Genomic DNA, 24016 nt, shown 5'->3' on the forward strand with positions numbered 1-24016 from the left:
GAGGAACGCTCCGTCGGAAGAGTGCAGCATTACCTGATAAGCGCCTGTGCCTCACCTTGTACATACAACCATGCCGATACCTTACACCAAAACCTCTACAATCAGCCAAGGCACCACTCTCCCGACGGAACCGTTGCGTCCGCGTCTGCATAGCTGGATTCAAATCAAAGTTGACGACGACGAACCCGATGTGCCATCTCAGATTCAGAGTCTGATTCGCAATGTTGCTTGTACCTGGAGACTCAGGACTGTGGAGTTGATATCGCCGTGCGTTAACTTCGTTCATCTTCCTTGTGCCACCTTTGAAACGACACTAGCCTTAGGCAAATATTCTTGTCATGGATGATTTGTGCTCCTGTTCTGCAGATTTTGGCTTTTCCTTGTTCGGGAATCACAGGCTCCCGACAGCTCTTCTAGGATGTGCAAAGGAAGCCCCCCCCCCCGAGTACATGAATTCTACACTATTTGATCAATCATACATCACAGCTAGGGATGTCTATGCCTATGGATGCATTCTTGTCGAGGTAGGACCAACAGTGCACCGTCACCACGCTCTTATGGCATTTTCCCAAATCTTTACTGGCAAGCCACCTTTAAGTGATATCAAGAAAGAAGCTCGTGTTATACACGAGACCCTAACAAATGGAAGTCTCCACCGAGACCACCGTTAAACGTTTTCCCGGACGATGGACTGGTCACTCGTAACGGCTCACAACTTTGTCGAGTCAGCGGCCAGACGCGAAACAGATTTCAGTAATCTTAGCACAAGCAACCCTCAGGCCTGTGAAGATTTACTTGGCGCACGTTCTGTCTTGGAGGACAAAGCAGGCTTCCCGGACGATGATCTCTTTGTCCTCGACATGCCATCCTGGGAGTGTCAATCCTCGGACTCGAAGGATGACATATCCAAAGGAAGGGAATTATGAGCCTCTTGTGCCTCCTCAAATTCCCTTCTCATCTATGGACAGCATCAATGACGCCCTCTTTGTACCCTGACAGGACTTGGTACGATACCGTTATAGCACCAAGAGCAGTACAAAGAGATGGGTATTCAGATCAAGAAGCCTCTCCAGATATTAACGTTTCAGACGGACGTGAAAACCTTCTTTGCCAAGTCATCTCCCTGGACCTTGAAAGCTTACCTGCTGCCTCAAGCAGGGAGAGAGAGGCCACCCCCACTTGCCAAAGCTCATCTACTCAGACAACACCTTCCAGCGGCAAGTGCCGTCGATCCTCGAGCCCAGAGGAGCCTCTCACATCTTACTCAGCTAGTCCAATCCCGGAAACCGAAACCATACATCTCGAATGTGAAGGGACTGAAGTTCCCCACGCGAAGGGCATTAGAATGGGAGAACCTGAAGATGGGCATGCGCAGCATTAGAACAACTCTGGTATAGTATAGTTACGATACAGAATCTACTACCCTCTCGCACTGATAATCTTATAGCGATCAAAGAAACAGTTGGACGAGACAAACAGATGTTTTATTGTGGCGGGCAACCAAGTATCCAGTATAACACAACATAGAAGAGAAAAAAGAAGAAACGAGAGAACACTAGGATAGATAGATAGGTCGAAATTTTTGTAAATGCCCATGATCAGTCATCTCCGATCTTTGGCGCGAGGTAGTACCGGATGTGTCCTTGGCCGAACTCGTACGACACCTGCAATTCGCGACACTTAGCTCGATCCAAAACAAAGGAGAGTTGAGGTAGCTCACCAGCAACGGCACATCGTTGCTCATCATCAGCTGGACCTTTCCACACAAGCTCTGGCTCTTGGAAAAGTTGACCAAGTACTTCAGCGAGAACGTCAATGAGACATGCTGGTTCAACTCGATGATGACGCCCTCAAAGTCTTTATCGTCGTCCTTCTCCTTCTTCTTTCCTTTACCTTTCGAGGATGACGATGCGGTCTTGGCCTTCTTGCTGCTCGTCCCGTTCGCTTGCTGATGGCCATTGCGCGTCAGTTAAATGTAACACATATGAACGCGACTTGACAAACCTTCTTCTTTCTCTTCTTTCCGCTCTCCTCGTCATCAGAGTTCTTCTCTTCATCGTCGTCACCCTCGGGTTTAAAGTCCTCATTGCCGTTTTCCTCTTCATCCTCCATCTCAACGTCTTCAGTGTCTTTCTCCTTCTTAACCTTGGTCTTCTCTTTCTTGGTCTTCTTTCCATCTTCGGCCTGCTCCTCGTCTTCGTCGTCGCCGTTTGCTTCCTCACCCTGCTCCTCTTCGGAGTCTTCGTCCTTCTTAGGCACTTTGCCAACGCCCTCCGTAGGCTTCAAAAGCACGCTTCCATTGGCAGCCTCTCCGTCACTAGCAAACCTCACGCCTTCCTTGCTAACTTCGATCCGCACACTTTCGCCGAGCAAAGACAGGTCTCTCACGATCCTGCCGAACTCAACGGACGCCATTGTTACACGTGCATCGTAGTCAGTTTCTGGTATCCCAAGTGTGTCAGAGTCGATGTCCATCAGTTTCATGTCATACTCCGCTATGCGGTCGGTGTCTGCCAGTCGCTATCAGCATGCAGTACAAAGGGATATAGAACGTCCCCTCAGCTACTTACGTTTGGCTTCATATACCAAATTCAGCACATCAGCTTCATCAGCGGCCTTGATTGTACATTCATCATCGTCCTTTGCGCATTTGAGGACCTTGGTGAGGCTGGCGAGGTTCACGCCCAGGGGCATTGGTCGGTCGCATCTATACCGCTTGAAGCCGGGCGCTTCTAGTAACACAGCAACCAATGCGACATGAGAATTGTCCATCGCCTGGAGGTTGATGCCCTCCTCATTGCACTCAAAGTTAGCGTCAGTGACGAGCTCTTTGATGGCTGCAGGAAGGGTCAGCAGTCGCGTCAAACAGCAATATAGTGGAAAGCCCACCGTCTAGTAGTTTCTTGAGAACACTGGCTTCCTGGAGCTTGGCCTCGAGCATGGTGGGCGAGAAGGAAAAAGACGCGTTTGAGGGGTGGATGGTGGTGGTAAGAAAGAGACGCGTCGATTTTTCGCAGGGACCTCACGGGGCGTCACGTCACGCATAACAGTGGCGTGTTATGCCGTGTGCCGAGGGCTTCTGAGACAAATATGGTCATACACAAACCTGGAATATTTTCCTTGTACTTCACTTATTCATCTTCATGTTCGCTCTTCTTTCGCGGCCTATTGCACGACGCTCCATCGGATATGCTGCACGACGTATGTCACAGATACCGCCAGGGCCTCCAAAGCCTCCACAGAAAGACGCACAGGACCACCCTCCGCCCAGCTCATTCCCCAGCCTTGATATCATGCCAACAGAAGAACAGGAAGAACCTCGGCGGACGGGTGCACGGTCGCGGGACTCGGTAACATCTGCAGAGGCTCAGCGGAAGCAGGTAGGAAGGATCTCGGCTGTTCTATTAGCGGTGCTGTTTGGATTCAATGTCGCGTACATGTCGAGAGACTGGAGTGAAGATGAATTGAAGGACAAAAGATTGGTACGTTGCTGGAATTTTTGTCCCCTGCTCTCAATAAAATTTTCCTAGACTTCCGAAAATGCTCCTTCAACACGATGGGGAAGAACGAAGGCGCGGTTCAAGTATATGCTGGGGGTATGCTGCTGCTGGCTGGTGTCGATTCAAGTCTAACAACCCTCCTCACTGTACTAGTTCTTCAGTGAACCTGCATGGCCAGAACTTCTGCCTCCCCCATATCCAGCTCCGCACCAAAAACCATATACATTAATTGTATCTATCGACGACCTACTAGTTACTTCGATATGGGATGTACGTCTGCCACATTTGATGCCCTTATCATCATCGTCTAAAATCCAATTCTAGCGTCAACATGGATGGCGAACGGCAAAACGACCTGGCGTAGACTATTTCCTTGCTTATATCTCTCAATTCTATGAAGTGGTAATATTTACTACTCAACATCTTTATGTGCGTTTGGTTACTCCTCTACGCTACCCTTTCCAACCATACGCAGACTGCCGCACCTATACTCGATAAACTGGACAAATACGGATTTTTCATATCCCACCGTCTCCATCGAGAAGCCACCAGGTCGCTGAACGGACATGTTGTAAAGGTGTGAATGGATATAATGACGAGACCATCGTAAATAACCTGTTCCTAGGACTTATCATATCTTAATCGCGATTTGTCAAAAGTTGTCGTCCTCGACACGAACGCAGAGCACGTTTCCACCCATCCAGAGAACGCGATAATACTCCCCAAATGGCATGGGAACGAAAACGATCGCGGACTGGTAGCTATGATCCCCTTCTTAGAATCATTAGCCATCTACAAACCCGCCGACGTCCGTCCTATCATATCGGCGTATCAAGGGAAGGATATCCCCCTGGAATACGCCAAGAAGGAGGCAGAGGGAAAACAGAGGCATGTCGATGAATGGAAGAAGAAGAAGGGCTCACCGAATCCTTTTGCCGCCATGTTTGGCCTGGGCAGCCACACTGAGCCAGTACCACTGACCTATCTCGAGCAGAAGCGGAAGGAGGCCCAGCGCAACTACCTGGAGGAGCAGGCATACATTGAGAAAAATCGGGAACAGCTGGACAAGTTGCTGGAGCAGGACCGGCAGATGATGGCGGCCCAAGTGCCCGGCAATCTGTGGGACGCTATCGACCAAATGAAGGGTGGGCCTCCCAAGTCCAGTGTAGAGGTGGGTAAAGAAGAGAAGGGCAAGGAAGCCCAATCTCCTGCGCCTTCTGCGAAGTGAAGAACGTTGATTGCATTCACACCCATCTCAATACATTAGATTTTCATGGAACCATAGGCATTAAGAATAATCAACTGTTAACACAGCGTATACAATATAATAAACACAAGAAAGCTTGGACATACCATAAAGCTCTACTGAACCATCTATCATAACAACTATAAGTCGTACAGAGTGCGCAAACTTGACCTTCAAGGCCTCCATTTGGGTCGGACTTCCATTTGAACCTTAGATCTGGTGACGTTAAAACTCTTCACCCTTCTTAGTTCACCCGCGCCAGGCATCTTCTTCTCCTTCTCCATTGCCTCGAAGCCCTTTACAAGATCCTTAACGCTCCCTCCACTACTCGTTCTTTGCCTACGGACAGGCTCGACCGACTTCACTGGGCTGACATGAGTCAATTCCACAAGTCTCTTGGGCGGTATCCTTTTCGGTATCATCGACTTTGGTTTGACCTGAATATGCTGCAAGTCGACCAGCTCTTTGGGATGCTTCTGCTTGGGCGCAGGCTCACGAACCGGTGTCGAAATGGGTCCACGAGGCTTCTCAAGCAGTTCAAGGGGGGGAAGTGGGAGCTGGTTCTTGGCTTGGAAAGGAAAGGAACGTTTGGCAACAGGCGCTGTCTTGCTCATCATCGGGAGGTAGGAAAATAGAAACCCCTTTACCCGGCCGCCCATGGTTGTACGTGGTGCAGGAGCATCATGTTGCTTGTATGCCGGAGTTTGGGGAAACGCTTCCTCTCTGCTATCGTCTACGCTTGAGGCGATACTAGCGTCGTTCACCGATTGATCCACGCTTGCATCGACCGATTCGTCGGTACTGGTGTCCAAGACTTCTTCAATCAGTTTCTCTTGTTTCTGTTCCTGTTCCTGTTCTGCCACAACCTCAGGCTTAGGCGGTACACCGCGACTGACTGCCTGCGCCTCCTCTAGCAAATGCGAATATCTTGGGGCAAAGAACAACGGTGGTACCTTCTTTGGTGGCTTCTGCGCCGCTCGACGATCCAAAGTCTCAAATGGCGCTCCGGTCGAGATAGGTTCCGGTAACCTGAAGGATGGAGTCGACGTCCTAACCGCAGCCTGAGATTTCTTAACTCGCGCAGGAGGCATGGCTCTCCTCCCCAACGGTGTAAAGTTCGGAACATTCATGCTTGCGTGACGACCCCATTTGTCTAGCGGACTCGCAGTGGCAGGAGACTCCCACCGTACTGGACTTGCCCGAGGAGTGAGAGGTGGGGCAGCATTTCCAGAGCGTTGTTTCTTCGCTATAGCTCGTGACCTGCGCTCTAGATCCTCCCTGTGAATGATATTATAAGTAAACATGCAGGAAAACAAGCAAGGTGAGAAAACACGGACTTAGCCCACCGGCCATCAGGCATCAATTCCACAAATCGCCATACGACAGTATCAATGTCCACATCATCAACGTCAGCCATGATATTCCCATCCCCGGTCTCGTATCTTTCCTCCGTGAAGCACATGTCGAGCAGCCTCCAATTGTCTTTGGTCCAGACATTCGGTCGCTTCACAGTAGCATATGGTTTTTCAATTGGATCTTTGCTGGAGGAAGGCTTCTTTGCGCTCGCGACCTGAATTTCTGCGTCTCGTAACAGCCCTTCCAGAGTCATGACGGGACTGCCAGGAAGGTAAACCCTATCTCCAATAACTCCACCCAACGTTTCTCTCCTGCGCCCCTTTACTGGAGTAACAAATGCACCTCCCAGACATATGGGCGAACTCTTTGCAATGCCTCCGTCAATGGTCCTACGCCGTCTCTTTCTTTCGCGTCCCTTCAAGAATAACTTGGTCTTGGTATAGCATTCATAATCGTGCTAATAATTCCTGTCAGCAGACGAAACATCAGCCCATAACTTGACCTACCTGTTTGAGAATGGCGGCTGCCCGCGCAGCAGCACGAGGGTCGCTGCTCGTGACCTTGACGACACCCATATCAATCTCCTCGTCGCTACTATCAGAGTCATCCACAGCCTCCGCAATTTGGACCTCAGCATCGGGAACCTCATTTAGCGGTATTGAATGAGACTCTATTTCCGCCATCGGAGTATCAAGTTCAACATGCTGCTCTGTGAAGACGTTGACCGTGGCGGGAACAGAGTCAACAATAGGTTCAGGGAGAATGGGTTCTGGATGAACAGGAACGTCTTGTTCAATCGATATATCCCTAACCTGCCTCTCCTCTTCTTCTGCATCGTTATCGAGTAGTTCAAACATGACTGGTTGGACTGAAGGCTCTTCTTGGTCTGGTCCAATTGACATCTCCCTAACTTCGCGCTCTTCCTGCTCATCCAGATCCTCATGGTTAATCTGCGTCGCCTGCGACGCGTTTTCCTGCCTGTCGTCTGAGTCCGGGTCTGCTTCCTCGACTCCGACGGAGATTGGTCCGACTTGGTTCTCTTCGATCGCTTCGTTGTCAATAGAGGGCGGCGAATTACCGGAAGCATCGCCATGATGGCGTTGCTGCAGGACAGCATTGTCTGCGATGACAGGTTCTTCGGCCTCGCTATCATCGTCTTCTTCAACCACGCCGCTGACACGCCGCTTCGCGCAGGGATAAGGGCTGATGGGACGTCCCCAGTGCTCCATCCGGGTTCGGGTAGCACTACTGGGGGGATCATTCTTGATTTTGACGAGTTTCATTTTCCATTTGCCAGTGTATTCACCCTGGCCTTGCATCTCGACGTCGTCGTCACTGTCACTCCACCCGTCACCACTCAAATTGTCTCCAAAAAGAATATTATTGAATGGCTCGTCGACGTCCATGCCCAAGGAGGTGTCCGGGGGTGACTCGAACTGGAAATAGGTGGGATCTTCATTGGGTGGACTAGAGGTAGACTGCTGTGGTGACAACGGAGGAAGACTCCAGCACGGTTTCGCTAGTGATGTCTTGGGCAGATATTCCTTTGGCGGGCCACTGAGTAACAAAGGGTCGTCGGTGGGACTCGGCGGGGGCATGGGTTCGGAAAGGTCGATTGCCGGAGGCTCTTTCTTGACGGTGACGGTGAGCTTCGTACGTCGCCTAGGCGTACGGACAACGGGGGACACGACGACCTCACGTGGCGAAGTGAAGATGTTGGTGGGTGGCTCGTAGGGAACGACGGGAGTAGTGCTTCGTCGTCGAGGGTAGGCTTTAGGCATAATGTAGTCGGCATTGGGGTTATTCGCGTGTGGCGACTGTAGCAAAACTGTCTTGTATGGTGAACGAGTACGTGAAGGACTAGGTGTACGACTTCGTAGCTGTTTCCGTGGTTTAGGATTTGGTGTCGACTGTTGCGGCTGCTTCGCCTGTCTCTTACGCTTCGTCTGTGAGCTCGATCTTGGCGTATTCTGCGGAAAGGTCAGTAAAAATGGCAACGACGGATAGCACAGCACACGCACCCTGCTCATCCTGAGCTCCTCCTCCGGCGGAGGGCTAATGAGCATCCTTGCCGCGTCGTTGTTAGACGAGAGAGCGAGCCAGCGCAGGTCGAGGCGTGGCGTCGTCGAGCGAAAAGATGGATTGATGTTCTCCATGACGGCGGAGAGCGTAACCGACAGGCGGTCGAAAAGACAAAGAACAATAGCAATGTCCAAAAACAGAATTCTAAACTCCAACCTCCCGTCATGTGCATTCACGTGACCGTTCCCGGATTCGGCATACCGGCATCCATAACAAATAAAATAATTAAGTATTGACAATAATCGAACACAACATGGAAGCAAGTTGACCATAAAATAAAAATACTCCCCCCGTACTATGTCCTGTACAACGCCTTACGCGCCTCTTCGCCTGCCTTTCGTGCACTCGCAACAGACGGTCGTGCTACTGCATCATCGGTTGACTTGCTTCTGACAGCAGAGTTTGCCGCAGCAACCGCTCGAAGAAGGTTCCCGTTACTCGGTCGCTTCTTCGGTTTCGGCCCTATGCTATTTGCACGCTCAGCCCTTTTCAGGAACGGGCTAGGTAGGTTTTCCTCGTCGGCCAGATCATACATCGGTGGCGGAGATATTGCAGGCTTCAAATGTGGATGCTGCAGGGGCTGAGGTTTCACCCCATCTGAATTCGAACTCGACGAAGTCGACGACAGCGTTATCGATGGTCGGCGCAGTCGCGTCGGTGGTGGTTTCGATGCAGAAGATGTCGTGGATTTTGACGTCGTAGAGGGGAAATCACGCGTCGAAGTCGACGTCCGCTTGCGACTTGGTGTCACAGGCACAGGGCTCGTCTCCTCATTTCCATCCTCTGGGTCGTCCTCAAAGTCGAATATACGCACAAAGTTCAATCCCACTTTCGGGGTATTGACAAATAGCTCTGCAGGTGCGGGTGTCGCGAGTAGCTCCCCCGTGTCTGTGAGCACCACACCTCGCATCGCCGATGCTGGCGTCGGAAGCATCGGCGCTTGTAGTTTAGGTGGCGCAGGTGTCGACGGTTGCACCATGTGGAGTCTACTTAAAGGCTCAAGAAGGTTTTTCACCTCCTCCAAGGGCCTCGTCTGGTGCCCTTTTTTCCCTGGAACAAGTTAATACCGTCATCCAGTCGAGACCATGATACAAGCCCACCTTTTTCCTTTTCCCATTCCCAGGCCTGCATCTTCGCCTCTACTTCATTCTTCACACATTCCACCCTTTTTGCCTCCTCTTCCAGCTCCCTTTCCCGTATCTCCACCCATCGTATTCGCGCTTCCATAGCGTCTTCTCTTTCTTTCCAGGCCTCGAATATCTCCTTCTCCCTGGCATTGACGCTGGCAATGATCTCTTCCTCTCGTCGCCTCATCGCCGCCGCTACTTCTTCTTCTCGTCTTGCAATGGCCACTGCTACCTCTTCCTCCCTTTGTTGAACAAGGACCCGCAGCTCCTCCTCACGCGCTGCTATGGCATGCTTGATCGCCATAGAAAGCCCTGCCTCACGTGTTTGAAGAGCCCCCTCTCGTGCGGCAATCTCGCTGAGGAACTTGGATTCTCGGCTGTGAAACTCGCGTTCGCGCAGGGACAGGTTGTGCTTATGAACCTTGACACTTTGGAGTCTACATGATCATTTAAATTGACGTACTTCGGCGCAAAACAAATGCACGTACATTCGCTCTGTCTCCGAAACTTTGAATACAAGCTCCAAACGTTCGTGTTGCAAAAGCTGGGCCGCAGATGGCCGCATGGCAGGCTGTAGACAGAAAATGCATCATGAAACACTTCATCCTGACGACGCGCCAACATACGTTTAGACTGAGCATGGCCCTGATGATTCCGGATAAAGACTGGGAATACCCTTTGGGTAGTGGTGGTACCCGGCCGTTACTGTTCGATGATGAGCGAATACGGTAGAAAACGGCGTAGAGACGCACCGGATGAGTATGCTCAGCTCACTATGCGTCTTTGCCTCATGAAAAGGCGGCTTCAGTGCACATAGTTCGTATATTAGACATCCCAGTGACCATATGTCCGATTTAGAGTCGTATGCCTTCTCTTGCATGAGTTCTGGCGACATGTAGTATGGTGTCTGGTTTCGCGTCAGGGTACGTAAAGATGGCCGAGGGAGCACACGCACACCAACATAAGTATTGGCAAAGCTAGCCTGGGCGAGGGCTTTAGATAGCCCAAAGTCACCGAGCTTCACTGCACCGGACTCATCCAAGAATACTAGATAGACACTGATAAGTTGGCACGGGGCTGTCACCGCGCTTAACAGACGCACCATTGTCCGGCTTAAGGTCGCGATGTAATATCTGCGCTCTCCTCTCTTTATCGCCGTCTGTGCTCCCTGTGCTCCCCGAGCGTCCGTGTCCATTCGCATTGGGATGGTGGCAATGATGCAAAGCCAGCAGAATCTGCATAAAGTAGTTCCATATCGTGTCCTCCGGGATAGGTCGATTATGCTTGAGGGCCTGCTTGATAATGTTAGAGAGGTCACCGCCTCCGCAGTATTCCATGATTATGTAGAGAATTCCGGCATCACGGTCGACATGGCGATCATGATAGCGAACGATGTGGTCGTGGTGGAGGTCCTTGAGAATATTTCTGTAACGGATAAGTCTCCTGGCTATCAGTGAGCTAGAGACGACGTACACTTCTGCCACAATCTGTTTCCGATCCCGCTCATTCATGCGCTCAAAATCTAGTTCTTTACGTGCAAATATCTGGATCGCGCCGTCAACAAGGAGAGCCGTCTGTTAGTGGCAGTCGACCCACCAGGCCGTCTGTTTTTCGTCGGACTTTTCGTATTATCCCAAAGGAGCCGTTTCCTATAACATCTAAGGATTCGTATTGGTCAAGAAAAGAGGAGGAAGAGGACATGGTGGTCGTGGGCAAGGACCCCGTAAGCGGCGTTTCTGAGGTTCAGGTTAAAAGATCAACTTCGCGGTAGTACGGTCACATGACCAATCTATTACCCAATTCAGTGACAATGTCGCGATCGACATGAAGAATTTTAAATTCCTTCTATGTTATAAACGGAGAAATCTATCATATGCAGCATAGGAATGTGGCATCCGTAGATGCAAATAGCCGCGGTCAAAATATCACGATGCGGTGGTCTTGGATTTGTTCCACGGCCAGATACATGCCAGTGAGCCCGGTCTCTATCTTATAGGAACATAATGTTGATAATCTCTCACAAGAATATCCATAATATGATCCGGGAGAGCGGGGCGAACAGACTATCGGCTTGAATATGTTTGCTGTCATACGAAAAATTGCGGTTGATGTATCTACCCTCATGACTGACGGCAGCATGCCCGAGACATGGGCTCCCACCTATTTTGGGGGTTCCTCATATGCCATGGGTTGCCTGGACCTGGGTCCGTAGAATGGAGACCCACGGATACAACAGTCCTCCTTCATGCGTCATTGCGGTGAGGATGATCGTCGTAAATTAAAAGCGGTTTCCGAGGGTAGGGAGCTTTTTTGTAGGCCTCTCTGATCAGTGCCGACTTGCTCGGTAGATGCCTTAATCGATTGAGGAGCTTGTAAACAGCTCCCCTTGGTTGCTATTCCTTGGTGGAGCTCGAGTGAGCAGCAGAGGTGGGCGCTATTACGCTCTGCCAGTGGCTTGTTTCTGTGGTATATGGAGTTCCTTTTAGCACGAAAGAATTTTTCCCCAACTGCTGACCGTCCCTTCATCGATGTATGTACACGTGCAACATTTTTTTTTCCCGAACAATGGTGCAGTGGAATGCCTTCCAGCGAGGGTCTACCTGTTACTCCTTCATCGATCGGCGACATGAACTCCAGCCGTGAAGTAGGAAAGCAACAGATGGTTTTCATCAGTTCCATTGAGAAGGCTGGTGTTTACACGAAATGCTAATATGCGAAGAACAACGATAACAGAGAATAATGATAGAATGTAACAGCAGCATGTAACCGAATAAGCAGAAAGATGAGAAAGCACTAGCATCAAGTCATCAAGTAAACTCTACGGTGTCATCCTCCGGCTCAGCAGTCAGACCATCCTCATTCCAGATGCTAAGAAACTATACCACAATCATCAGCAAACATAGATGTCGCCGGTTTATACTTGGCTTACTGTGATCTTCTGCTCATCAGCATCGCTGGAGGTCAATATCGGCCTCGTCGCAAAAGGCAATCGATCCCAAGATATTCCCTTCTGGTGCCGTCTCACAGATGCTTTATCACCGATCATACTCTTCTTTCCCAAGACGAACTTGTTGCATTTCCTAGAGCGGACAATTAAAATGATTGTGGACGGAGCACAAAAAACTTACTCCTCAGATAAGGAATACAATGTCTTCAAGTGAGTCTTTAGCACCATGATCATTCCAATGATGACGGTGCTACGCATGAGGGGAATTTTGTTCTGTGCTGGTTCGACGGTTGAACATCCTTCGACAGGGTCGACATTCATGTCCGCCTGTCAATCATGGTCAGATTCTCCTGCGGCGATATACATTTAGCTTACCGCATTGGCTTCAGATGCTGGTTGCTTCTTCACATGGGAAAGCAAATGCGAAGGTGAAACGATCTCGAGAATCTGTGTCCCGTTCGTCGATAGAACGGTAGTCAAGGTCTTGACAATGATGAAGACTTCTTCCTGCGTCTTATAATCAAAGGAAGCAAAATTCTCCACCATAAATCGCACAAAATCAATATCAGATTGAGTCGTGGAAGTCGAGGAGTGGTCTTGGAAGACTTTCGACAGTGACTTCAAAAAGTCTAGTCGCCCCGAACGTTTTTCCCTTGCTAAGGAGTACCATTGTTGCAACAAAGCAATAGGCATCGATGATTGGATCTTGAAGCCTTCAAAATTATCAGCAAGACAATATGGTACATTTGTGCAGGCTCACTAACCTCTCACGGCACCGGACGTGATCTTTGATTGATAATCAAATGCAGCCTGGGCACTGTTAATGTATCGGGTATTGAGCAGCGAGTTGTGTTTCGTGTGCAAGATCGAATGTAGAGCGTTGGCTCTATGGCTCAACGGTGTCGATGGACAAGTTTCGAGGGCGATAATGACAGGGAAGGACTTCGAAGCGCAAACGTCAGTGGGAGCTGCAACGGCGAGATAAACTATGTACATACCTGAAGTGGATGGGCTAAGCCCTGTTTGATGGTAAAGCTCAGTATATCAATAGCAGCTGCTTGTATCTGAGGCTGCAGTGACAACGCCGATTCCAAGATATGGTTCAAGTAACGCTGAACGACAGCAGAGCTTACGCTGGGAAAACCTCAGTGATGTTATCAGATTGACTATGAGAATGTCACTTACCCTGAATCCGCAAATCCATCCGTGTTACCAATCAGTTCATCCATATCCACATCAGATGCCTTCGTACTTCGTTTTCCGGCGCTTTCTTTTTAAAATGAATACCGCAGTTATCGCTAAACAAGAAAGCTCTTACCTTTCTCTTTGGAGGAATGTTTCGCCGCCTCAGAAACCAAAAACTCCTGTAGCAACTTCAACAATCTTCCTTGGGCTTCCTCGCTTCCGGATTGGAATATCCCATCCATAATGCTAGCAGATCGCTCTTCCGTCATAAGCGTGGGTTGAGATCTAAACAAAAAACCTGATATGCGGCGTTAACGTATGACCATAAATCATGGTGACAGCACCTACCGAGACATTGAAGAATTCGACCGCGAAGATCAGGGTCAGCGTATTTTTGATGCAAACTCAGGAGACTGTTATAGATGTGCTCCAGGATCGAACCCTACGGATAAGGTATTAGAAGAATCGGTTCCGGAGCCTGGGACATGCCTTGCTTATTAAATCCAACTCCCCGGCTAGTTCGGAGTGCTCTGATCGAAGTTCATCGAAGTTCATATGTTCCGCGAGGAGAGACACAATGAATATTAGTATGGACAAAGCTTTCATACCCTTCAAGTCTTGTTGTTCCAATGCCGGTCCGCTGATGGCCTTCTGGAGCCGACCTGCATAAACCATCAGATCGTATCCTTTAAGTAAAACAAAAGGATAAGCAGACCGTTGCAAGATTTGAGCAGTGCCACTATCCGCACAAAATCGCGGGTTAGGTTGTGCACAACAGTGCACATGCAGGCAATACATTCTTGAAGAACCTATAAAGAGTACTTAAAAATCTCGGTGATATGAATGATGAATTTTTTCACCTGGAGTCCAGCAGTTGGCTTTATAATCATGGGCTGTAGAGCTGCTTGAAGTTCTTGTCCTAATTTGCTCGTCGTCTTCGGCAACCTGGGTATGGAAATGCGGAATATTTTGAGGAGGTAATCGGTGGTCACTTGTTGCTCGGACTAAAATGAAGCTGAATGAGAAGGATATGTACATTATGAGAGTTCTTACGTTACTGGGATTTTTCAGGTAGGGCAGAAGCGTGGAAGCATGAGATCCGGAGAGGACCGAAGGATATGCTGAAGCAAATAGATGTATTGTTCTGATGCAGTTGAGCACAGTCTGCAAAGCGTAAGACTAGAAGATACATAAAAGAATGGTACGCACAAAACCGGGCAAATCTGACGCATCCACCAAACCATCGATTAGGGATTCACAAATCTCAGTGTAACGAGAATGCAATAGAGGTACCTCGGACTCCTGCCGTCCGGCCATGATCTTATGCAGAACGTCTTCAAGAGGAGATTGCCGGTCCTTAAAATGACCGGACACAGCCATGATAACAGACACCTTGGCGAGAAGTGCACTCTTGTCGTCAACATTGTTCGTTGGCTTCGACTTCAACGCGGACGGAAGAGGAATGGCAGTAGGAAACCATAGCTCCTCAAGTGTCTTAATAGCTAGCTCTTTTACCGTATCGTCTTCATCTAGCATTCTGAGCACCAGACGTGTGGCGATATCTATTTGTTGCTCGGAATCACGGGTCACGCCATAGAAGGATTTCAGCAGCTTGATGACCCGTTTTCTGACACTTAAGCCGGTGTCCTTGAGCAAGTCAATGGATATCATCGCGTAAATATTATGGACTCACAGCTATACGCTCAGCAATTTTCTGGTAGTAGTCACCAGCGACCTCTGGGCGATCTACCATGTACTTGCCTATCAGTTCCACTGCCGCATCACGAACAGCTGGCGAACTGTCCAATAGATGGCTTTCGATACCCCTACGAACGCCGGGCTATGAGGAACAGGATTAAGATGATAACTTTGTACACAGAGTCACCCTTACCGTTGAAAGGATCGTAGCATCGCTCAGGACAATCTGTCCCAGAGCACGAAGAGCTTTCGTACGCATGAAGATGGGTGGTGCATCCAAAGCGGTTAGTATAATGTTAAGAATGGGCTGGAAAGAATTCCGCAGGCTTTGAATAGTGCCTATCTCTTCTGCATAGCGATCAATGCGAGAGATTTCCTCCTGGGATCTGTTCAAGGATGGCATTAAGATGTTGTATGCCCTTAAGAGCCACTGAATACCCACCCTATGTCAAATATATCACCTGATTGATCTTTACAGACGGTTTGGAGCGCGGCCTTTACTTTCTGACCGAATGGTTCTAATTTGGACGTATCCCGGTCGCGGATAGCTAGTTCACCATCGTCATCTCCACCTATAAGAGTGCCTAAGTGCTTCAAGGTATTCGCAAGCTCATGTCCGAGCGTTGCCGCTGTAAGTTCTTGAGCGCTCTACGATATAAACTCAGTTTCACATTTGATAGAGCCAAAATGATACTTACGTCGTAAGCCTGATCTTCCAGAGAACGTTTGGAAAGGTGCGTTGAAATGTCATGGTGTACACTCAAGAGTTTCTCAAGCTCTTTCAAGTCTACGGTGCTTACAATCTGCGAATGCTATAGTGAATGAAAAGCAGAGTTGTTGGAAAGAGGCCCGAACCTCATCGAATGGCTTTAAACCTTTGGGCTTGTGGCCGGCTCCGTCTTGGACTTTAAGTACGCTTGACCGGATGCGAGCAGCAATAACACCCAAGTGATCCAATGCCATGGTCTTGGCCGCATTGTTATCGGCTTGACTCGTCTTGACATCGTCTAAAGCTGCTACCTGAATCCTTGATGAGACGGTGGTAGATGGTATGGCGCGTCACGCACCATAAATTTGGACGCAACACTGAGAAGAAGGCTGGCTGCAGGCCACTCGGGCCAATACAAAACGACGAGCACATCCGAAATCAAGTTGTCGAAGATCAGCCTATATTCAGCCTCATTCGTATTCTTGGTAGTTTTTCCCTTCCCGGATCTGTGAAGATCCAAATCAATAAGGCTGTTTTGTGTAGAATCAAACTTGACACCAACCGTTGCGTCAGAAAGATGATGATTGCCTTCGCTGCTTTCGAGGCGGAATCTAGACCAGAAGAATAGAGTCGAATTTCCTGGTACATCAGTCCCTCAGTTTGGAAGAAAGGTAATATTACGATGAGAAATACTTCGGAATCGTGCTCATCCAAGAACGGCTCACGGCTAATCTGGCTTTGGCTTTCAGAGAAGCTTTCTTGACGACGCAGGGCAACCTTCTGCTGTCTAGCCTTCTCTATCTTTTTCGCCTGAATGCGGACATCGTGCGTGGACGTCTGCACCAGTTGGAGAAGTAGGGCCGATACCGTGCGAATGGAGCGTCCATCACGTAGACTGAGCAAGAGGTACAGTCAGAACAAGGGTGAACGAAGCAAACCAGTACTAAATATACCGAAACAAACCAGCCTTCTGTTTGGAGTCTGACAGCTTGATCAAGGAAGATAAGATCTCTTCAATGATCCATGACCGCTGTCCCTCATGGCTTGCGAATATCTTACCAGACACGTTAGGATGCCGCGCACGGAATGTTATAGAAACTCACGCTACGAATGAGTGATAACGCTTCAAGCATTAAACCGTGCATAGCACTCTTCCCAAATGTGCGGATGACGACACTCTGGTCCTTCTTCCCCTTGGAGTCACTGTCCCCTTCCACCACAAAGAAAGGCCCAATCGCAATATACACCGCTTGAATGACAATAGAATCCGACATCGATACGCTTTCCGCATTTATCAAAGCATTTATACGAGACAAGGATGCCGACAACGTTTGGAAAGTTTCATTCAACACTTTTCGTTTTGATTCACCACTGGTGGGGTTCTTGATAACATATAGAAGGAGGGGATTGGCGGTAGTGGTGGCAGCCTCAGAAGACGCTTCAGCAAACGGGTAAATGACTTTGTTGAGCTGGTTTTTCAAGGTGCTCAGACAGGCTGTAATAAGTTCTTCTGAATAAAGCTTCGCGGCGGTAAGCGTACTTCGCTAAAGAATGTATGAGAGGACAATACCTGTTTTGGTAGTCTATCACTTCCCAACAAAGTTATACAGCATTCTGCCGCAAGGACGCTGTCCTTAGCTGCTTCTAATTGCATACTTAAGTTTTCAAAGTCGCTCTCTGTCGGAGAGCAGTTTGGTGGGTTGTCGACGTGCACGGCATCCACTTTCTCTTCTTGTTCACCACCTACCGGGGTTTTTGACTTTGAACGTTGATCAGTTTTCCGTGCCTTGGGTTTCTTTGGGCTGACTTTGCGAGGAGATGCTTGTGCTGTGTGGCCGGAATAAGCAAATGGATCCAAATTCTCTCCTGTCCTGACGGTTCTCTCTAAAAGTTTGAGAATCCGGGAAAGCGACTGAATCGTGGCTTCCGCCAGCCGGCCTTTACTACGTGGCGTTCCAGCGACATTAGATCCGCCATGCCGAACGCGCTTGTTTGGCCTGGCAATTTGTCCGATGTACTTGCTCAGTTTACGAACAATATTTGGATGCAGAAGAGGCCGCGAAGTATCGGTTGTAGCAGGCGAAAAGAAATCCATGTCGAGATCAGCAAGGTCGAGATCAGCAGGCAAAGCATCTTCGGCCTCAAATATATCTTCCAGCAACGACTCAAGTTTTTCCATGGGAGCTATTCACTATAAGGAACGACAGTCATACAGATGACGAAAAAACATACCTCGATCCTCTCGATTACCATGGATGGTCCCTCTCATCGGACTAGAGAATGGACCGTCTTCTGATCCAAATCCGCCCAAGTCGTTGGGAGAATCATTCAATCTTCGTGACACCGAAGATTTGCCTGAGGTAGAAGGAGTCGCCCAAGGGTTGCGAGGCATTGCAACATATGCCATAGTCTTGGTTCGTTTCGGTGTAGACTGGCCTGCTACAGTACTCGAGGTGATAGGCACGGATGACATGGATGTCCGAGAGCTGGAAGGCGTTGAGGCAAGGGATGCCCCGGATGTCCGGTGGGGCGTATGAAGCGAATCTTTGGATTGTATGCGTTTAACTGAAGATGATACGAGCTCAACAACTGGTTTTCGCTTGCTAGGGGTGACGGTGATTAATTGCATACGAGGCGTAACCGGTTCGAGGGTTAAGGGGTCAGGACTTTCCTGAGCAGATGGGTTCCGTTGCCGAGGAGGTGTCGATGGACGCTGGGGTTGTTCCCGAACCTTGATTTCCTGCGTTTTCTTGACCAAAAAATCGTTGATGAACCCTTGCGACTGTTCGGGAGTATAGACCTTGGCAGGCGGTTGCACATTCCGTGGGGGCAGAGGTCCCAAAGCGAAGGCCAAAGAAGAGGAGGAGGAAGAAGGGATAGCAGGAGGAGGAGGGGTCGGATAGGCCGAGGTCGGAGTCGTACGCTGGAACACCGATTGGGCTAGTGAATTGGTCGAATAGGTCGATGCTGGGACACCGGAGGGAGTCCAGTGTGTGTTATTTGGGTAAGGATATGAGCTAACACGTCCGTTGAGTTTTCAGCAGCATGGTATAAAAAGACAACGTACGGCCCGGCCTGCTCTTGTATCAAACGGACTGCGTCATTTCTCGTACTCTCCCAGTATCCAGAGTCATCAGCAGAAACGTTATGTGAGTTGTTGAGATATGTCAACTCTTGAGCGTACTCTGTGTATGGTGGAGGATTGCCCTGAGGATACCCAGTCGGCTGCATAGAATAGTAATTTGGCTGCACGAATGATGGCGGCGTGACAACAGAGCTCATATTGCTCAAATGACGCGCAACTGCATCGATACCTGTGAGCTCAACGATGTCTACACGAGAAGCATAATACGCACCGTGTGTCGATGGCGTCGCGGATGCCATAGGGTAGACGGCCAGGAGCTTGTGAGACTCGTGGACAGAATCTGTCGCCCTTTGAGAGCTACCATCCGTATACCACTGGTCTCTGCCGTCCATGGTCGATGTATGCGCGCAGCCAATGCAGGGAACGGTGGGCTGTTGCCTTGGTTGAGGAACGTGAAGCTAAATTGGTGCGTGACGGTGACGCGTGACACATGTCTCTTTCTCCCCCCACGCGCCGGGAATTCGCCCTTGTCTGTGTTGTCCTCGTTTCTGTTCTCTATTTCTTTTCCTCAGGACGGAGTAGAATAGAGACAGTTCCTCTGACATTCCACGGAGACATTACCATCGCAGAGCCCAGCAATGTGGCTCCTTTTGGCGCCCAGTTAATTTGGGGGACTTCAGCTGTTCCGCAGACCCAACTTATTTCTCATGCTCCCGGTGAGAATTTCCTTTTTGACCCCCTGTTGTTTCTTTCTCTGAACATATTCCTGCAGGCTGGACCATTTTCGATAAGCTCTATCTTTATAATGGCACCATCTATGTCGTCTGCGATGCCCCCCAGAAAATCCCTGACGTCTCCAAGTTCTATTCTAAAGGTATCCGAATCTTAAACGGCAAGGAAGCAGAAGAGTCTCGTCTCCCCACGAAAGAGGACATCCAAATTATCAGCTCCAAGGAGGCCAGGGCTGTATTTGGAACCGCCGCCCAAGTCATCGATGGAGTAACAGTACGTCGACCCCTTTATTTGTTCCATCTCTGCTAACATTTCTCTAGTTTCTTATAAATGATCCCCAGCAATTGTGTGTGCCTTTATGAGTGCTGATTCATTCTTATACTAAAGCATTATTGTAGCATTACCCACTACTATCATTGGTCTGCTGAGCTAGGATTTGGACTTTGGCGAGCGTACAGCTCTCTTGACCACTATATCACCCACGATGGCAACACAACACTTCCGCCTCCACGTCGCATCATGTTTAACCGCATTGACGCCGCCCGTTGGCGTGACTATGCAGCCATGAACCAATGGTTTATTCGATCAGCCTGGCCGTCGCTTACTATGGAATTCATAGACGACTGGAAAGATCGCATATCAATGGGAGTGCCCTTTGTTTTCGAAAGAGTCCTCATAGCCGACCGTTCTGCCACGATGATGGGTCACAATTATGCCCGTTTCCAAAGAACGGCTGCTGTGGCTTTCCCTTTACCCGGCAGTGCTTATTGGTGGATGCCAATTCGCAACAACGTCGTCAAATACACTGGCTTGGAACCAGCCGTTGGTAGTGGCACTCTGAGCACCCCCGTTATAACGTATATCTCGAGACAAGAATGGGGCCGCCGTATGTTGATTCCGGAGGACCACGATAGATTGGTTAGAGAGCTCTATAAGCTACGCGATGAATATGGATACGAGGTGAACGTTGTTAGCATGGACAAGTTATCACGAAAAGAGCAGATTAGATTGGCTGCAAGAACGACCGTAAGGAGCCTACTTTATTTGTTGTGCTCAAATTCACTGTCATAGATTATGATGGGTGTACATGGAAATGGTCTTACGTCGCTTTTGTGGATGAATCCTTCTCCAAGGTCAACTGTCATCGAGTTTTTCTTCCCTGGAGGGTTCGCCCACGATTATGAATATACCACTCGCGCGCTCGGTATGGTACACTACGGATTCTGGGGATCACAGTGTGTTGCACCGTTAGTCCCTCTTGTGAAACTACTGAGGATCTTTCAGGTCTTTCACCAGCCCCGGCACACCTCTCCCCAAGTACGTGGAAGGATTTCAAGGTGTGTTTTCACGGCTCCCCCGTGGATAGGGATTAATAGTTTCACTTTCAGGAAACGCTATTCCTATCGATGGAGAAGCGGTAGCTCGACTATGTCGAGACAGACTAACTCTAACCATGGAGGACGACGATTAGTTTGAACGTACTGGTGGCGCGCTAGCTATGCCATACTCCTATCGGAGTCCTATCCTATGTTTGCATAATAAAAAATGTACAAAAAAAACAACCTACAATTGTAGCCTAGAGTAGACCGCTTATTAGGTCTATCTTCTCTGCCATCAATTGGAGGAGGTTCGTAACCTCTGTGGAACTGTAAATCATTGCACCCTCCTCCTTGTTGAAGGTACATTTTGCTTTTTTGATCTGACACTGCTCACAAGTACAACCAGTGCTGCAGACAAAACATTTGGAGCTGTCCAATTAACAATGCTCACATCATTCTACAACCAGTCAACAAAACTACCAACAAGAAATGAAAACTCACTATCTGCAGTCCACTCCAATCCCTTTCTCTTATCTCAGGCACCAACTTTATCCTTTTAGTAGGCTGTTTTAGCCCTGATTGCCCCATCTCTTCACCACTAGACTTGATGATTATAGTTAACTTCACCCTCTTCTTGGGAATTATGATAGCCACTGACTTGTCCTTCTCTGTCTCCACAGCTGCCATCATGATCTGCTGCCTCACAAGAGCTGAAAACCTTGTGAAAACCCCCATCAGCATGACACCCTCACTCTATGACTCTGCAGCTGCTGCAAGTGCCCATGCTGCCTCTTTCTCCTGCTTCTTGGCCTCCAGCCTCAATCTCTTCTTTTCTGTGGCCTCTCACATCTTTTTTTCCTTCTGTTAAGAATGTTGATACACTAGGCAGCTGTACCAGGTAGAGAAATGAGTGTGTTTATCATTTTTTTTTACCAAGTTAGCTACCTTGTAACCACAACTATAGTAAGATATAATGAGCAAGTAATTACCTGATAAGGGCACAATTCTCTCAAGCATGATGTCTCAGTGTCTAGCAGAGACTGGAGCACTAGCAGACCTCTCTGTTCAGTATGTGAGGTTTCCAGGTCTGGGAATAGAGACCTGAATGATCAGCATGTCAATAAAGACTGGGGCCTAGTCTGATCAATCAACCAGGTAGCTGCATATGAGCTCATATTGTTGAGATTTGGTTTTCACAGCTTTAATATCATATTCTATTTATATATATTTTACTGCTTATCTTATACTTTGACATCTTTTTTGTACTTTATTGACTTGACTCAGAACCACCACTGTCCTTACTCTATATGATGAAATATACCCTTCCTTTGAGTCCAATACACCTTCTGAATCACTAGCACCTAAATTCCAACAGGTTATAGGCCCTGAGCCCCACTAACTTCTATCACTCATTTCTTGGTCCTGCCCCTATCCCACTCATTCACCATCTTGCTTGTGCTTGCTGTCAGTAGTGCCATGGCCTCTTGTTATAGTGTTTCCTGTGTTTATTCATGCTTTACTATTATTCTGTGTCTATCTGACATCTTGTTATTTTATTATTTCCATCACTACATCCATTGTCATAGCTGCATGGTCTAAATACCAGTTTGCTCCCCTTGACAACACCAATTACTTTGATTGAGTTTATGCCCAGTGCATGGATCTCACCAAGAAGAAGCTCTGAGCTGTCACTGATAGGAGCAAGCCCAAGCCACTTGGGTCCTCTAACTCCAATGCAGTGAAGGGTTGGGTTAGATGGGATAAAGAAGCTCTGGCTACCAATGTTAGCAATATCCTCCCTTCTCAATACCATCTGACTTGAAATGCAACTTCAGCCAAGGAGGCCTAGGACAACATCAAGTCCTACCATACTACTGAGGGTCTTGAGAGTGTCATCATGATATGGAGACAGCTTATTAGATTAAAGAAAGCTGATGGTGTGCATCCTGCATATTGTTGATTTATTTAGTGCCACTTCTCAGCATTTCAATGTGCCAAAAGAATGAAGTTGGATGTATGCATAGAGGCCAGCAGAGTGCATGAACATCAACAAAGCTATTAGCAATGTCATCCTTGAGTTGAAGCTGTCATGTGCATGCTGCTAGTCTCCACACTACTTCAACCAACCATAGATTTAATCACTATGCCTCACTAGACTCTGCCCACTTCCCATTAACTATCAATTTTATTTTACTATTATCATTTCACACCTGTATTTCATATTGTAGTATCTAGACTCTGAAAACAGTAGTGAACAATTCACACTAGAACTCAATGGACCTGACTTGGAATTAACTACCAATAGTATATAAACCATGTACAATCATTATAATTACTCAGTTTGAATATCAACTTGGATAGCCATCTACACTTCATGCTCACTTCAGCTTCTCTCTATCTTGTTCATCAGATTCTGTTCTGAAGGATATTCCTCTTTGCCACTCTAATGGAACTCTGTTCTGTCCATTCAAATTCTTAGGCTCTGACTGTTATGATTTTATCTTTTTCTCTATGCTTTTACTCCTATTTATGCTTAGTCAACACTAAAACAGGAACTGTGGGAAGGCTTATCATCACAACTGGCCTAATTATCCCTCGATACAACAACGATGCTCGATGATACAATTGGCCTTTTATATACAGTAGTGGTACTCAAGGACAATAGGCACTATGGACACAGAAAGACACAATTAGTAGTAGTATTATTAGAGTAGCCTGCATTGTATTTAAGACCTGCAGCTCTCACTGGATAAACTCAGCTTTGAGCTAAAGTTTATAACTACCATTCTACCTTGAGTCTACCACAGACTTTGAGTCACAGAGAAGGAAGACCAAATCCATGGACTCAGCTGATCCCTTAAAGTGTGAAGGGACAGCTGTTTATCATGTGGTTTTGCTCATGTGATGCTTGGGCCTAACAATTAGCTCAAAGCTTCCTACTTTCCTTTCTCAAGCCCAATTGTGCTGAAAAACTGAATGCCCCCTGCAACCTCTACTGACCTGAACTTCAATCACAAGTTCTTCAAACTC

At 48.3% G+C, this 24016-nt stretch overlaps 8 protein-coding genes across 8 annotated transcripts; 3 read left to right on the forward strand and 5 right to left on the reverse strand.

Moving 5' to 3' along the window:
• Nucleotides 1–70: 70 nt before the first annotated feature.
• Nucleotides 71–926, forward strand: BT62DRAFT_1078042 (uncharacterized protein; the record flags this gene model as incomplete). Its single annotated transcript, XM_043179349.1, has 4 exons — nt 71–190; nt 247–267; nt 324–666; nt 730–926. The coding sequence occupies 4 exons, from the start codon at nt 71–73 to the stop codon at nt 924–926; spliced, it is 681 nt and encodes a 226-aa protein (XP_043037753.1).
• Nucleotides 927–1363: 437 nt separating this feature from the next.
• Nucleotides 1364–3008, reverse strand: BT62DRAFT_1078043 (proliferating cell nuclear antigen). Its single transcript, XM_043179350.1, has 5 exons — nt 2890–3008; nt 2571–2837; nt 2005–2510; nt 1721–1948; nt 1364–1664 (listed from the first exon to the last, which is right to left on the reverse strand). The coding sequence occupies exons 1-5, from the start codon at nt 2939–2941 to the stop codon at nt 1599–1601; spliced, it is 1119 nt and encodes a 372-aa protein (XP_043037754.1). The 5' UTR covers nt 2942–3008; the 3' UTR covers nt 1364–1598.
• A 163-nt stretch (nt 3009–3171) lies between these two features.
• On the forward strand, nt 3172–4854 carry BT62DRAFT_934427 (HAD-like protein). The gene is made up of 6 exons (XM_043186728.1): nt 3172–3482; nt 3531–3596; nt 3654–3770; nt 3825–3929; nt 3976–4077; nt 4126–4854. The coding sequence occupies exons 1-6, from the start codon at nt 3294–3296 to the stop codon at nt 4726–4728; spliced, it is 1182 nt and encodes a 393-aa protein (XP_043037755.1). The 5' UTR covers nt 3172–3293; the 3' UTR covers nt 4729–4854.
• On the reverse strand, nt 4776–8286 carry BT62DRAFT_934428 (uncharacterized protein). The gene is made up of 4 exons (XM_043186729.1): nt 8124–8286; nt 6609–8072; nt 6084–6559; nt 4776–6024 (listed from the first exon to the last, which is right to left on the reverse strand). The coding sequence occupies exons 1-4, from the start codon at nt 8256–8258 to the stop codon at nt 4920–4922; spliced, it is 3180 nt and encodes a 1059-aa protein (XP_043037756.1). The 5' UTR covers nt 8259–8286; the 3' UTR covers nt 4776–4919.
• A 91-nt stretch (nt 8287–8377) lies between these two features.
• BT62DRAFT_971626 (kinase-like protein) lies at nt 8378–11056 on the reverse strand. The gene is made up of 9 exons (XM_043189030.1): nt 10908–11056; nt 10785–10855; nt 10414–10736; nt 10267–10358; nt 10064–10218; nt 9938–10016; nt 9800–9882; nt 9285–9748; nt 8378–9234 (listed from the first exon to the last, which is right to left on the reverse strand). Exons 1-9 carry the CDS (start codon nt 11010–11012, stop codon nt 8480–8482), a joined length of 2127 nt encoding a protein of 708 aa, XP_043037757.1. The 5' UTR covers nt 11013–11056; the 3' UTR covers nt 8378–8479.
• A 907-nt stretch (nt 11057–11963) lies between these two features.
• Nucleotides 11964–19399, reverse strand: BT62DRAFT_934431 (uncharacterized protein). The gene is made up of 28 exons (XM_043186730.1): nt 19207–19399; nt 18918–19152; nt 18083–18867; nt 17421–18034; nt 16954–17370; nt 16804–16904; nt 16544–16745; nt 16413–16489; nt 16209–16356; nt 15997–16161; nt 15840–15944; nt 15584–15789; nt 15335–15527; nt 15137–15283; nt 14653–15090; nt 14497–14607; nt 14304–14447; nt 14159–14252; nt 13933–14105; nt 13792–13885; nt 13577–13741; nt 13444–13528; nt 13257–13392; nt 13023–13200; nt 12634–12971; nt 12440–12585; nt 12241–12391; nt 11964–12187 (listed from the first exon to the last, which is right to left on the reverse strand). Exons 1-28 carry the CDS (start codon nt 19325–19327, stop codon nt 12119–12121), a joined length of 5838 nt encoding a protein of 1945 aa, XP_043037758.1. The 5' UTR covers nt 19328–19399; the 3' UTR covers nt 11964–12118.
• Nucleotides 19400–19422: 23 nt separating this feature from the next.
• On the forward strand, nt 19423–21310 carry BT62DRAFT_934432 (uncharacterized protein; the record flags this gene model as incomplete). Its single annotated transcript, XM_043186731.1, has 7 exons — nt 19423–19651; nt 19708–19940; nt 19988–20013; nt 20066–20693; nt 20739–20902; nt 20952–21004; nt 21056–21310. The coding sequence occupies 7 exons, from the start codon at nt 19426–19428 to the stop codon at nt 21136–21138; spliced, it is 1413 nt and encodes a 470-aa protein (XP_043037759.1). The 3' UTR covers nt 21139–21310.
• A 66-nt stretch (nt 21311–21376) lies between these two features.
• Nucleotides 21377–22003, reverse strand: BT62DRAFT_921495 (uncharacterized protein; the record flags this gene model as incomplete). The annotated part of the gene is made up of 5 exons (XM_043184304.1): nt 21377–21394; nt 21488–21704; nt 21739–21867; nt 21932–21944; nt 21976–22003. The coding sequence occupies 5 exons, from the start codon at nt 22001–22003 to the stop codon at nt 21377–21379; spliced, it is 405 nt and encodes a 134-aa protein (XP_043037760.1).
• Between the last annotated feature and the right edge of the window lie 2013 nt (nt 22004–24016).

Source organism: Guyanagaster necrorhizus (genome assembly GCF_019112545.1).
Source record: "Guyanagaster necrorhizus MCA 3950 unplaced genomic scaffold BT62scaffold_19, whole genome shotgun sequence".
NCBI lineage: Eukaryota > Fungi > Basidiomycota > Agaricomycetes > Agaricales > Physalacriaceae > Guyanagaster > Guyanagaster necrorhizus.